This window comes from Bos javanicus, chromosome 11, assembly GCF_032452875.1.
Source record: "Bos javanicus breed banteng chromosome 11, ARS-OSU_banteng_1.0, whole genome shotgun sequence".
Lineage (NCBI taxonomy): Eukaryota > Metazoa > Chordata > Mammalia > Artiodactyla > Bovidae > Bos > Bos javanicus.
Genome location: NC_083878.1, coordinates 29,092,512 through 29,105,924, shown reverse-complemented (window position 1 = coordinate 29,105,924; position 13,413 = coordinate 29,092,512). Strand labels below are relative to the sequence as shown.

Here is a 13,413-nt window from a genome sequence, read left to right as displayed (position 1 = left end):
GGTGGGCTACAGTCCATAGGGTCTCAAAGAGTCAGGCATGACTGAGCAACTAACACTTTCACTTTTTCCCAAGAAATACTTAACCCCTGCAAAATGCCTAGCTCTTGCCATCCTGTCCTGTAGTTTTAAGTATTATTTATATAGCAATGCCCCATATTTTCTTTTCCTCCTTAACTCTACATTCAGACATCCCAATGTCTCCACTGAGATAATAGTAATTCATACATCCCAATGTCTCCACTAAGATAATTAATAGTAATTTCAAAATTCAACAAACCCAAGGTCAAGATTTGACTTATACTCTCCAATTTGCTCCTCCAATGTTATTCTAAAATCATAGCATCATCATCCTTTGCTCAAAATCAGTCATCTTTGATTTCTTCTTTCTTCACATCCAACCTATCACCAAATCCTGTTTTTTTCCAGCAAAAGACTCCTCCCTATGACAACCACTCCAATCTAGGCTCTCACCATCTCTCACCTAGATGACAATTTGGCCCCACTGCAGCTTGTTCTCCATCTATTAAAGGAATATAAGGCAGACCATGTCACCCCCTTATTACCATCAGACTCAGAATAAAATTTAGATTCCTTACTTTGGACCCATAGCCCTAAGCGGTCAGGCCCTTGTCAATCTCTACAACCTTATCACCTACCATTTCCCACCATACTCACGGGACTTGGCTTACTAGCATTCTTTTCCAGTATAAAAGCTCATTCCTGCTTTCAGATCTTTAGTTTTATTGACATACTTTTGATATTGGTGATTTCCTTCTCATCACTCAAGGTCACCATTCCCCAGTGACCCTGTAACTTTGTCTGATAACCCAGTGTGCGCCCATCACTAAAACGGTGATGGATGCACATGGCTCTTCAATGAGTATTTGTGAATGAATAGCTGAAATGAGTCTTAATATTTAATCAAGCTTCCTGGGTATGGAAAGTTGTTCCAACTGATCCTTACTTTTTAAGGACAATTCATTAACACCCCGCCCCCCTGCTCCAAACCACCAACCATCTCCCACAAAAACTCCATCCCAAACCTCCTTAGAAAGATACCACATTGTGAAAGTCTATGTTCTGTATTTGGCTGTTGCAAAAATATGAAACAAAACATGAGCCTAGATATGTAGTTTTCATGTACCATGGAGTATTGCTTCCTTTGGAATAATATTTCTCACCTTTAAGTCAGCCCTTAGTGTGCATGTTTATCTAATTTCATCTAGGTTACACTGTATGTGCTGTGGTGCAGAATATGAAGGAACGCATGTGATCTGCCCCATGTTAACACTTAACATACTCCCAGAGATGAACATAGGCTCTGCATCTTTCCAAGGAGAGTTCGGACTCACTCCAGACTCTGCCACTACCAAGAAGCAACTTTATAGCTTTCTTTGTTATAAAAATAAAGGATCTAAGACCAATCTCAATAAAACTTACCAAACTAATATTTAGTGATCTGGAGCAAGAGAAAACTTAGGATGAAAATGAACAGCAACAAGGTCAAAACGTCAAATTAAAATGTTCATAAACTTTGAATTTTGTCAATATGAATCTCAGAATTCAAGTATCAATTTTTATGGTTCAAGCCACTATAAATTTTATATAAATCTTCTCATGGACCATAAGAACACACATCAGTTTGTGAAGTGTGATTATTTGGGCTCAACTTTTGTATAAGAAATATAAATTTAATTACGACTCTTAATAACTTGGAGAAGGAAATGGCAACCCACTCCAGAACTCTTGCCTGGAAAATCCCATGGACGGAGGAGCCTGGTAGGCTATAGTCTATGGGGTCGCAAAGAGTCGGACACGACTGAGCGACTTCACTCACTCACTCACTTAATAACTATATTTAAATCAAGCTGTTTCTTCAAAGAATCTTTACTGTGTTTAGCCAGTAAAGAAAATACTAATGAATGCTTTCTCTTTACAAGTTACTACAAACAAGATTATAGTTATAAGTCTAAACTTCAGGTGCAGATAATCAAATCTGAATGGTACAAGGATAGAGTATATATATATATATATATATATATATATATGGCTTTTATATAAATATATATATATATAAAGGCCTTTAAATGATTTTGAATCAGATGTCAATATTAATGTTGAAAGTAATATTAACATCATAAACACATATGTATGTATGTATATACAGAATATGAATGAATGGATAATGAACTTAAGAATGAGAATGTATATGAACCAGAGCAATCTTTCTTTGGGTTAATTATAATTACTTCTATATGAAATCTCTAAACTTCTAAAGAATTTCCTAGTTTGTATTAAAATGCACTTCAAAAAACCCATGAAAACATAAATTTAGTTGACAGACTACAGTGGGATTCAGAAAAAGACACAGTGAATATAGACTTAGGTGCAGTTTCATGCTGGTGATTTTTCTTTTTTTAAAATGTAAGCCACTAATTTTTTTAAGAAAAAAATTTAAACCAAAAGTCGCATATGAATATTACACACAAACTGAAACATAAGTGACTTTTAGCACAGTGTATACATGCTTACATAAACTCAAATATTTACACATTTAAAACAATTTCCATTTAACATAAGAAAGTTCTGAAATACATAAAAGCATTAATACTTTCTGTAAAACTACAATTAAAACATCAATTTCCTACAAGCATATAAAACATCAAGTGCTTTCTTGGAGTTTCAAGTTACCTCTTTAAAACAAGATCTTGCTTGCATATATAGTCTTTCTCCAATAATCAGTATGAACTCTTTATTTCCCCAAGAGGTTTATTTTTCAGGTACATTATAAGTTCAAGAAAACGGACCCAACAATTATGCAATGTCATTATGTCATAACAACTTAATTGCACATAATGCTTTAAAGTAGGTTTGGATGACGTTCTCAAACACTTTGGTATTTGTTCTTCAGGGACTTCTACTAGAAATGACAGGAATTGTAAGTCCCTTCAATCCCCATTTTGCTTTAAAATGGACAAGTCTTTGGTTAAAGTTTCTACATTTTGGGCATTTATTATTAATTAAAATGGTCCCCAAACCAATAAATGGTGCTACTGTTATTAATTCACAAGACTTCATTAACTTGCTTCTGATGCAGGAGGCTACAGATATTCATTTACTATAACATGTCATTGATAGTTTCAATCTTTCACTTAAAAGCAGAGAAATCAATAGGTTTACTCAGTATTTCTCTGTTCATTTTCTGTTATAACCTAAACTATACAGTAATTTTCAGTAACTAGAGAGATACTGTTCCACAGTATATGTGATTATGATTGGAAAGATGTACAGAATTAAATTTAGAATTAGCTTACTTGGAATAAGTCAATATTAGACTGTTCAGTAATTCTGCATTAACTATAGGAGGTTGCCAGGTAATGCTTATTTAAAAACCCCAAACCATTCCATTTACAAGAGAAATTGTTGCAAATGTATAAAACAGCAGATATACAAGGAGAACACCAAACATACTTTATTAGCACAAAAAAGCAGCCATAACAAGGCACAGCAAGCAGAAACATACATTAGCAGTCAAAGGGTTAGTGTTGCATACAAATATAGCTTTTCTTTTTTGTGGCCTTGGCGACAGCCACTGGGATGTAAAATAACTTTCTGTAGCAGCAGGTAAGGAAACTAGGGAGCACTCACCAGTGGTACAGAGCACATTAACAGAAAGACACAAGAACAGATTTGACTACTTTAGTGCAAAATGTCTAAGACGGACTGTAAATTCGGTTCAATACTAAGAAGCAAACACTAGAACTTGGTATTACGTCCAAAATAGCTCACTCAAGTAGTATTGCATACTATTCTAAGTGACAAAAAGGTGCTAAGTAAAGTTATTTACAGATACAATGGTTGTACAGTACCTTTTAAATCAGCAATTTAGGTTTCAGATTTTCCATTAAAAATTAAGTGCACTGAAATTCTATAACTTGTACTTAAGCAATTCAGCTATGAGAGTTTACAACAAAGAGATAAATACTGCCATCCAAATTATGAGTTACAGTTTAACAATAATTTCAACGACCAGCAACCACTGGAGTTAGTATCCTCTGACTTGTCTGGGTATCTTCTCGTCTCACTTTCTTCATGGTTCACAAACTCATCATGGGCATAGAAAAAGATCCAACTTTAACGAACCAGCAACTCGACTGCACGTGTCAACTTAAAAAAAATCATACGCAGGCCTACCTTGCAGCAGCTATTTCCAATGCGCTTTAAGTTAAAGCACTCATTAAAAAATGAATACCTAAGGCCTTAAATAAAATTCTACTACCAACTTCTTCTAAGTCTGAAATTTTAAGAACTACTACTTAGAAAACCTGGTTTACTTAACAGTACCTTTTGCAGAAGAGAAAAGGAGGCTGACTATAAACTATATCCACACTTACGTGAACTGCACTATGCCCTTGTGGCCAGAAATTGCATTTGTGTTTTTTTTCTAAAAGGAAGGCAGTCTTTATGTTTTTGGACTTCCAAACTTGACTTACAGTAACTATAAACATCACTACTTTTGGAAGGTTATAGAAAAATTCTTAGAAAAAATAATAATTTCAAACATTAGTCATACTGTTGAAATACTCATTCAATATTAATAATTTGTTCTTCAGTAAGAAATAGAATTCTTCATAGCAAATGCCCCAGAGTTGCTTCACTCAGTTACTACAGCCATTAAAAACCAAACTGTCAGCTAAATCGGCAGAATGTTTCTGCAGCCTTACTGAATACCTGTAGCTCTATCCCCTGTTGTCTCAATAGGCACCACATTTACTGAGTAAAAGTAACAGCAGATCGCACCTGACAGATACTAACACTAAGCTTGCATACTGTACTGAAGAAACCTAACACTGATATGTGTGCTTGCTATAGGAACACTGCCTGATGCACAAAAAAGCAGATCTAGTTAATGCCCTTTGGGACAGGAGGGTTTACTTTGCTTTGACTGGTTCTCGTTCTAGCCAGCGAACTCTAACTTTCTGTTTATAATGATACTCTTTTAAAAAATCCTGTAACATCGATGGTAAAGGGAGCCCATCAATTCCATCATACGTCGTGCATCTGCAGATGACTGCACGGCAGATGTACTGCAGGCTAAAAGGGAAAGTCCTGTTTAGTGATATTGTAAGCAATGGTTCAAAAAACATGCAAGAGCTGGGGTCTTTGTAATGTTCCAAAAGTCCTGTTACAGTGGAGGAGTGAAACACACATGGGTCATGGGCATCGAAACTAAAGTTGTGATTCCACTGTTCAATTCGGGCATGCAGGGACCTGTTGTAGCGACGGAAGCTCACAGAGAAGAGGTAGTCCTCTTGTGCAGAGTCCCTGAGCAAAAATGTACCTTCAGGTTTCCCTTCCAGAAGGGCTTCTGCTTCGTAGCGGTCCATCACTCCCCAGTAACAGGGATTACCTGTGATCTGGAGCAAGTCCGGCACGAGGCAGTGTATGTAATCAATCTGCGTGTGGACTTTCCAGGCTCCCTGTCTGCTAACGTGGGCATGGCTGTCTCCAGACACCTGACGTTGCTTCTGCCTCCGTGACTGCAAACACAGCGTGGTTGTGTCCTCTTCTGAGTCACAATTAGCTTGTGGAACTGCAGAACTGTCCCCATTTACTTCAGTCATTCCAGGAGCTAACTTTGGTCCCAGTTTATATAACGGGTTAACCTGTGCAGTGGCTTCGAATGTATGTATTTGTGCATTGGGCGGGGGGTCTACCCCTTCTTCAATACTAAGCCGCCTTCTCTCTCGAAGCCGATCTTCTTCATCTTCTGTAGAAACCAAGGATGGATCAAATGTATCAAAAAATGTTGAATGTGGGCTCACAGGGGCTGTGTGCTGCTTAATCAAATGCCATTTTTGGGCCAAATCTGAGCCAGCAGGAAAAGGGCATTTCTCAAGCATTAATTCAGAAAGATGTATTTTTCTTTTATTAGAAAATAGGGGTTTTGACTGCTTGCTGTAAGTTCTCATGGGAAAACACAAGCCCACAGTATCCTGCAACCTCTGTCTCAGAGAGCGACTTCCTACAGTCCTGCTGGACACACTGTCCATGTCGTGCACGGAGCTGACGCCGTACCGCCGCTCTCTCCTTTGAAGTCCACTTCGAGTTCTACCAAACTTTTTATCCGTATCCAGTGAACTCTGTGTCTTTGTAGAACAGGAATGTTTCTTCTTCCCACCCCAAGGAGCATGTCGAGAGTAGGAATCTCTTCTTGCAAGTCTTGTTCCTGGGGTGACACATGAGTCATTATCCTTTTCAATGCTTATTTCAACAATCTGAGGAATTTCAGCGGCACAGTTTTGGTTTCTCCTTGAAGAATTCTTTGAAGGGCTTAACCCTAGTTGTAAGGCAACGTTTTCTCTTAAGGGACTGCTTTGCTGCTGAGGAGCTGAGTCTCCTAAACTGATGTTTTTCTCTTTGACAGACAAACATCTGTTGGAGTTCATATCCACATTTTCACTACGGCTTCCTCCCTCGTGACCAAAGAGATTCTGACACCTGTACTTGAAGTTATTCCACATTTTCCCCACTTTATCCATTGATTATAAGACCTAAAGACAAAAAATAGAAAAAGAAGAAAATAAGTTAATCAAAGGAGTGTGTGAAAACAAAAAAGGCAGTCAGTACCCATCCCTCTTTTTCTCATGGGAAACATCAGCGGTTTTGGTCAGAAATTTACATTACATCACCCCATTACTGTGATAAGGGTTATGAGACCCTACTGTGACACCATTATTCAAGCAAGTCCTCACTTTCTACTTCCCTTCAAATAGAATACAGAACTCAGAGGAAAGCAAAGAAACCCTTTTAATTAAACTCTGGTGGCTTTTTCACATGTGTTGTTGTTGGTAATCATTAAGTTGTGTCTGACACTTTGCAACCCCAAGGACTGTAGGCCACCAGGCTCCTCTGTCCATGGGATTTCCCGGGAAAGAATACTGGAGTGGGTTGCCATTTCCTTCTCCAGGGGATCTTCCCGATCCATGGGATCTCCAGGAATCAAACTTGTATCTCCTGCATTGCAGGTGAATTCTTTACCACGGGGTCATCAGGCCATTATGACATTGGTTTCTGTCTCCTTACTTTGAATAATTTAGGTACTGCCTCAAGTATTATAAAGGGAAAATATGTTTTACATTGTTGAAATGCATCTTCATTCAACTTCTTAAAAGTGATAATCAGGACCACATTTGTGTAATACATCAAAATTAATTAAAAAAAACCTTTAAGCAGTCATCTAATTTCACTTACCAACTAACTCTACTCCACTCATCTAGCAATCTAAGCCTTACAGGTCAATCACTTGTAAAAATTCCTAATCTACCCTCCTCACCCTATGACATAATTTTTTTCCGTGATTTTGAAGTAGTTTGAGTGTAACAGAAAACAGGAAAAAAGAAAGATAATACGTGTTTAAATAGAAGGTAAGCGTCTCGATTTTTAATCCTGGAAAAACTTGAAAATAACAGAGTAATAGAAAAAAAGTTATGATACTACAGTAATTAAAAAACAAAAACTATGCAGTTTGGGTTTTTTATTCTTGCTCCTTTAAAAAAAATCTAAAGCAGTTCATGGCACTTTACAAGTGTAAATTATTTTAAGACTATGACATTTATAGGCACGCTGTCTCATTTAGTAACCTAAAAATCAACATTAGATGAAATAGAAAAGCCTAAACTTAAACTTCAACCAGTTTTATCACAATATGACAGCAGAATCTTTTTCTTCTTCTATTTTGGCATTTAATATTTATGGCACTTTTCCCCCTGAATTTTTTGTTCATATTTATTTACTATCTCACTGTGTACTATTTTGCACAGTTCAGAATCAGTATTGGAAAACTGAGTTTTGTTTTAACAGTGATAAGAGTCATTAGAGCTGATCTTTCCATAACCGACTAAATCTCTTTGTCAGAAATACTTCCATTTTCAAGAAGCTGACTAGGAGCAAGAGAAATGAACTTTCTTAAGAAGAATTATGTATCTTCCCTTTAGTTTCCTCCAGAAAGGGTCTTGAACTAACAGTGCTCTTGGAATAGTGACAATGCCAACATAGATAATTTATGTCTCTGACATCATAAAATGTACGGTGAGAGTCCTCTTTATTAAAAGCATACTGTTAAGTACATAGAAATTTGCATGACAGGTGGTATATGTTCTAATAAAATGTTAGATGGGACTGTTAAATCTATTAAACTCTGTCAGAACATTTTGCTTCCTCCTCCTTGTAAAAAAATCTTTTGTAAGCATTTTTTGAGTCTTAAACCATTTGAACATGTTTTGTTTTTATCATTTATTCTTTATATATTAAGATTTCACTTATGGCCCTATTATTTTTAGGACTAATTCCTGCTCCATTTTTGTTGACTCTAGAATTTGTAGATGTACTCTTCCAACATCCTAGCCCCTTTTAGCCTGGATTCCTTCTCATTTCTTAAAGTTGCTTTTTATTTTTACCTAATTCATACATTTACAGTTTCAAAGGTCAAACACTATTACAAGGCTTATATCAAAAAGGAGTACTGCCTGATACACTCTCTCCATTCTTGATTCCCACTCCCAGGGGTCAAGGAAAGTTACTTTGAATTTTGTTAAGCTGTTTCTGCTGCTGTTTTCCTCACTGTTTCTAGATAATGTGTTCATATGAGTTGACAACATTCTAGGATGGAAATAATTCACCCTCAGAATTTTGAGGGCCTTATTCCACTATTCTAATGGCTTCAATTTGGCTATTGAAAAGTCTAATGTTATATCAGTTCCCAGTCTTCTGCATGTGACCTGTTTTTATTTCATGAAACACTGCAGCTTCTTTGTATAGTGTGGGACCTTTTTTACACTCATTGTGCCAGGCCCTTTCAATTTCTTTTTACTCCATCATCTTCCCTCCCTCCCTCCTTAAAGTTCATTAGACACTAGACACTAAAATCTAGTGTCTAAAGTTCACTAGACACTAGATCCATCTTCTGATTATCATATGTCTCCTTTTTAAGACTGTCTTTCTTTTCATTTTCTACTGGTAGATTTCTTTGACATCACTATCCAACAGTTCTAGTGCGATTACAGTTCTTTGTATCACAGTTTTAATTTTCAAGACAAATTTTCTTGTTCTCTGAATGTTCTTTTTAATAGCATCCTATTCCAGCTTCCTGGATATAATACCTCATTTCTCTAAGGATACAAAATTTTAAAACGTTTTCCTTTTTTCTTCTTTTAACATTTTAAATATTTTTATCTGTTTCTTCTAAGTATATTGTTTTTTCTCCTTAAGTCTTTAGGTCTTTGTTTTTGACTTCAGAGGCTTTCTGTAGTGTCTGATGATGCATCAGCACTGACATGTAGATCAGAAGCTTTGTTCGCTGGGGGGTGGGGAGGAGGGGGCGGATGGGGGGCACGGGGGTGGTGCTTGCTGACTGGTTGGCTTTATTACAAGATGATGAGACAATGAGTTGGTTTTTCATTAGGGGATCCTCAAAAGTTACTATCTGTAAGCTTTGTCTCCTGGCTGTTCATCCCAGAAAGAAAGGCTCCAATCTCCTATGTGGGGCATACACTCCTGACTGCCGTGTTCTGAGTACAGGGAAGGCAGGTTGCGAGGTCTTAACTTCAGTATTCCTACTTTCACTTAGTCTCTGTGTTTCAAAAGTGGTGCTTATTTCTGAAAGATATCCCAACTTTAGTTATGACTAAATTTCTTAAACTCCTCCCAGCTCTGACCTCTAGTTTTATTCAAGGTAAAGGAACAGTCATTTCCAGGCTGCTCAGGGTGAAAGACACATGGGAGACTGATGCATGGGCTGCCCACTGTGCTGTTTTCAGCTCCATACTCTACCCTTGCCACCCGAGGTAACTGGTTCCTCACACTTTTGAGCCAGCAGCATAAACTGCTTGCAGAAGCACTGAAGGGGCCTCTTAAATTATCTGTAGTGAAAGCAGTTTCTTTTTAATTTCATAGACTGATTCTTTTGTAAAATATCATAAAATTGCTTTAAAAGTGAAATGTAAAAAAGACATGAAATATAAGTGCCAAGTTTCTTACTAGTTGAACAGATATAAAGTAACTGTTAAATTACTATAAAATATTTTAAATGCTTGTTTTTAATTTCTATACTTAACCTGTCAAAAACTGGTAACAAACTGTAGGCTGACACCGGTTCATGGTCCATACTTTGAATAGCTCTGGTGTGGAACTGTGCTGTCTGCTACATGTAGTTACTGAGTCCTTGAAATGTGGTTAGTGCCACATATTGAAATAACAAGTTTGGATATAACTGGTAAAATATTGTAGTAGAATTCATTTCATCTGCTTCTTTTTATTTTTTAAATGTGGCCACTAGAAAATTTTAAATTACATACATGGTTCAAATTATATTTCTACTGGACAGCGCTGATCTAGAGCAGGGGTCAGCAGGCTATAGCCCAGGGAGGAAATCTGGCCTGTGGCCTGCTTCTGTATAGACTCAAGCTAAGAATGGTTTTTACATTTTTAAAAGGATTAAAAAAAACAAAAACAAAAAGCCCAGAAAGAACATTCAACAGAGATCACATGTAGCCTACAAAGTTGAAAGTATTTTATATCTGGCTCATTACAGACAAAGTTTGTTGACCTTGGTCTACTGTATGTAAGATGATAAGCCATACCACCGCAGAAACTAGACGAGTAATATTCAAAAAGTACAGAAATCTCTCATCTCCATGTTTATAAGATACATTTTGTAGCTATCTAAAGATACTTCTTTGACAAGCAAATTATACCTAAAAAAATAACCATTGATTTTAGAAAGCGACCAAACTTAAAACCACGTATTCTCATATACAGCTCTTTGTAAGCTGTATGAACAAGCTGCATGACAGGCCAGGTGACAGCAGGCAGTTTCTAACACTAAACCTCTGGTTCAGTTTCATAGAGCATGAAATTTAGCGATCTCTCTCTTCCTAGTGTGGAAGGCTGCTGCTAGATTGCATTGTGACAAAATATCCTAACTGAAATGACTAGTATGCTTCCAATACTTCCTGGGGACAGAAAATGGATTTTTTTCTTGATGTGGGGAATGCTATGTGGGTGGCTGTAATAGTGGGAAGAAAATCCCAATAGTGATTCACAGAAGAGTCCATATAAGAATCAGGAAGACATATCAACTTTCTTAATATTTACAATGTCAGTTTTGAGGTTCTTTGGTTTTTCTGGTTAAATTTTTGGAAATACAGCTGAAACCGTTTGAGCTATTACAACTCTATTACTTTATGGTTTCATATAAGGTTACACAGGGCTTTTTATGAAAAAGTGTTAAATTTCGATTGTATTGATTCTAGATTGAGATCATCCATTAACAATCTTTCACATTTCTATGCTTGCGGAGTTATCTTTAAACCTATCCAAAGCAAATTTCTAAAAAGTCATTCCTTTCCTGAAGGACAATCATAATTTAAATTGGTTTTATAATACTGTAGTAAGTTAAACAGCTTTTGTTGAAAAGTGATAATTAACAGGATAAGCTATAAATCAGAATTATGAAAAATGAGAGGTCAAATTCCATTACTAAAAAATTTATATATATTAACAAAGTAAAGACTGTAGTCAATGGCCCTCTTAATGCCAAGTAGTATCTATTACAAAATTTCCACAAAACAAAGTCATTGAAATAGTTTCCAGGAGTTCATTCCAGTGGAACTGAATCCATACTTTATCAGAAATAAATTAAATTCAACAAATTTTAAGACTACATGGCATGCCATAGTGGGCAGAGAGGAAACATGTGACCCAACTAAACCGCTCCTCTACTGTTTAATCTATCTAGACTACTAATCATAATACCTTTTCAATAGAAAGCTCTTCAGTTTCAGTATAAAAACTGGGACACAGGACTGACTAAAGTATTTCTGTGCCAAAGTCAAGTACAAGATGCAGTTTAGGAGATGCCATTTTTGATTGATATTTTGGTGACATTTCAATAACTTAAAAAAAAAATACAGTGTTTAATATTAAAGACTGATCCAGAAATCCAGGGATGCATGGCTGTCATAGCTCTAGTCCCTTAAAATAATCTGAGAACCACTGGGGTTTTTTAGAAAATTATTTTTAAATATTTTTAACATACTTTATAGTCTGTGACATGATCTACATTATCCAACTGTATGCCTACATATCTTTTACACTGTTATTTAATATTATATTCAACCATATAAAACCGCTGTTTTGTGGGTAATAAATGATCATGTAATTCAGTTACAGTATTATACTATACACAGTATATTAATATAGTAGAGCATGTACATGTGGAATCCTCTGACCTAATATACTCAGACTTCTTCCCATCAGCTGAGTTTTACTGAGTTCTAGATCTGTTCATGTCATTTATACTTATTATTATAATTAGGTGATTTAACTGTTAATTAACCTAACAAAATATGGGGGAATGTGAACACTGAGTTGAATAACTTTTGATATACTCAATAGAAGTGAGATACTTCTGTTGCTATATCAGGTATAGGCAAGAAAACAGTTTCAAAGATTAGAAAAAATACTACAAAAATATATAAGGATTCTAAGATCAGAATGCATCAGAAAAGTCTAAACTCTTACGCTACTTAAAAAACCCAAACTATAAATCTTAAATGATATATTAATGAGTATAGTTTCTAAAAGATAAACAATATGGAACTGGCAACTAAACTAATGGACCTATTCTCAAAGAAAAGGCCTTTGTCTCTTAATAAAAAGCCTGACAAATGAACATAGAGTCATGTTCTGAGAGTAGAATACTTAAGGCATGCACCCCTTTTAATGATTTCTTGCTTTAATGGACTTTGTGGACTACTGGTACTGACTGAATCAAAGGAAAGGTCTTCGTTAATAACCAGTTAATCAATTTTATAGCCATGCCAGGTGGGAGTGGTACAAAGTCCTAATGATAACAGGGAGTCATGAGCTAGATTCAGGGATGGTAAGGAAGACTTCTCTCTGAGGAGGTGATACTTCAAAATTCTGTCAGGAAGGATGAGTGAGAATGAACAGTGTCCAACACTGTTGTAGAATACGAGGACAGTGTTCTACAGGCAGAGGAAGCAGCATTTGCAAAGGTCGTGAAGCAGGAAGGAGCATGGCAATGAACAATGGCTGAAGTTAACAGAGACTAGCAAGTGAAGGGAATGAGGGCCAAGATGAAGCAGAAGAGGCAGGGCTGTAATCCACAGAGAGAACAGGAAAGGATACTGATGCTGCACAAAGACCACCTCAAAGGTCCAGGTAAGGACCCCACTAGGCTGGTAACAGTGGAGACACAGATTTGAAATGATTAGAAGGCAAATCTACAGGATTAATGATTGCCTTGACATGGTGAAAGAGGAAGAGAAAGGTGTCAAAAAAAGTTTCTGGTTCGGGTGGAAAGAAATGCTATTTCAGAGATAGAAAACA

At 36.4% G+C, this 13,413-nt stretch overlaps 1 protein-coding gene across 5 annotated transcripts in view; it reads right to left on the bottom strand.

Moving 5' to 3' along the window:
* Positions 1 to 2,387: 2,387 nt before the first annotated feature.
* The window catches only part of SOCS5 (suppressor of cytokine signaling 5), a 65,943-nt gene continuing 54,917 nt past the window's right edge, over positions 2,388 to 13,413 (bottom strand). For all 5 annotated transcript variants that reach the window (XM_061432266.1, XM_061432267.1, XM_061432270.1 and 2 more), the window contains exon 2: positions 2,388 to 6,554. In XM_061432266.1, coding sequence (XP_061288250.1) covers positions 4,932 to 6,542 — 1,611 coding nt within the window. In that variant the 5' untranslated portion in view covers positions 6,543 to 6,554 and the 3' untranslated portion in view covers positions 2,388 to 4,931. The remainder of the gene's footprint in view (positions 6,555 to 13,413) is intronic.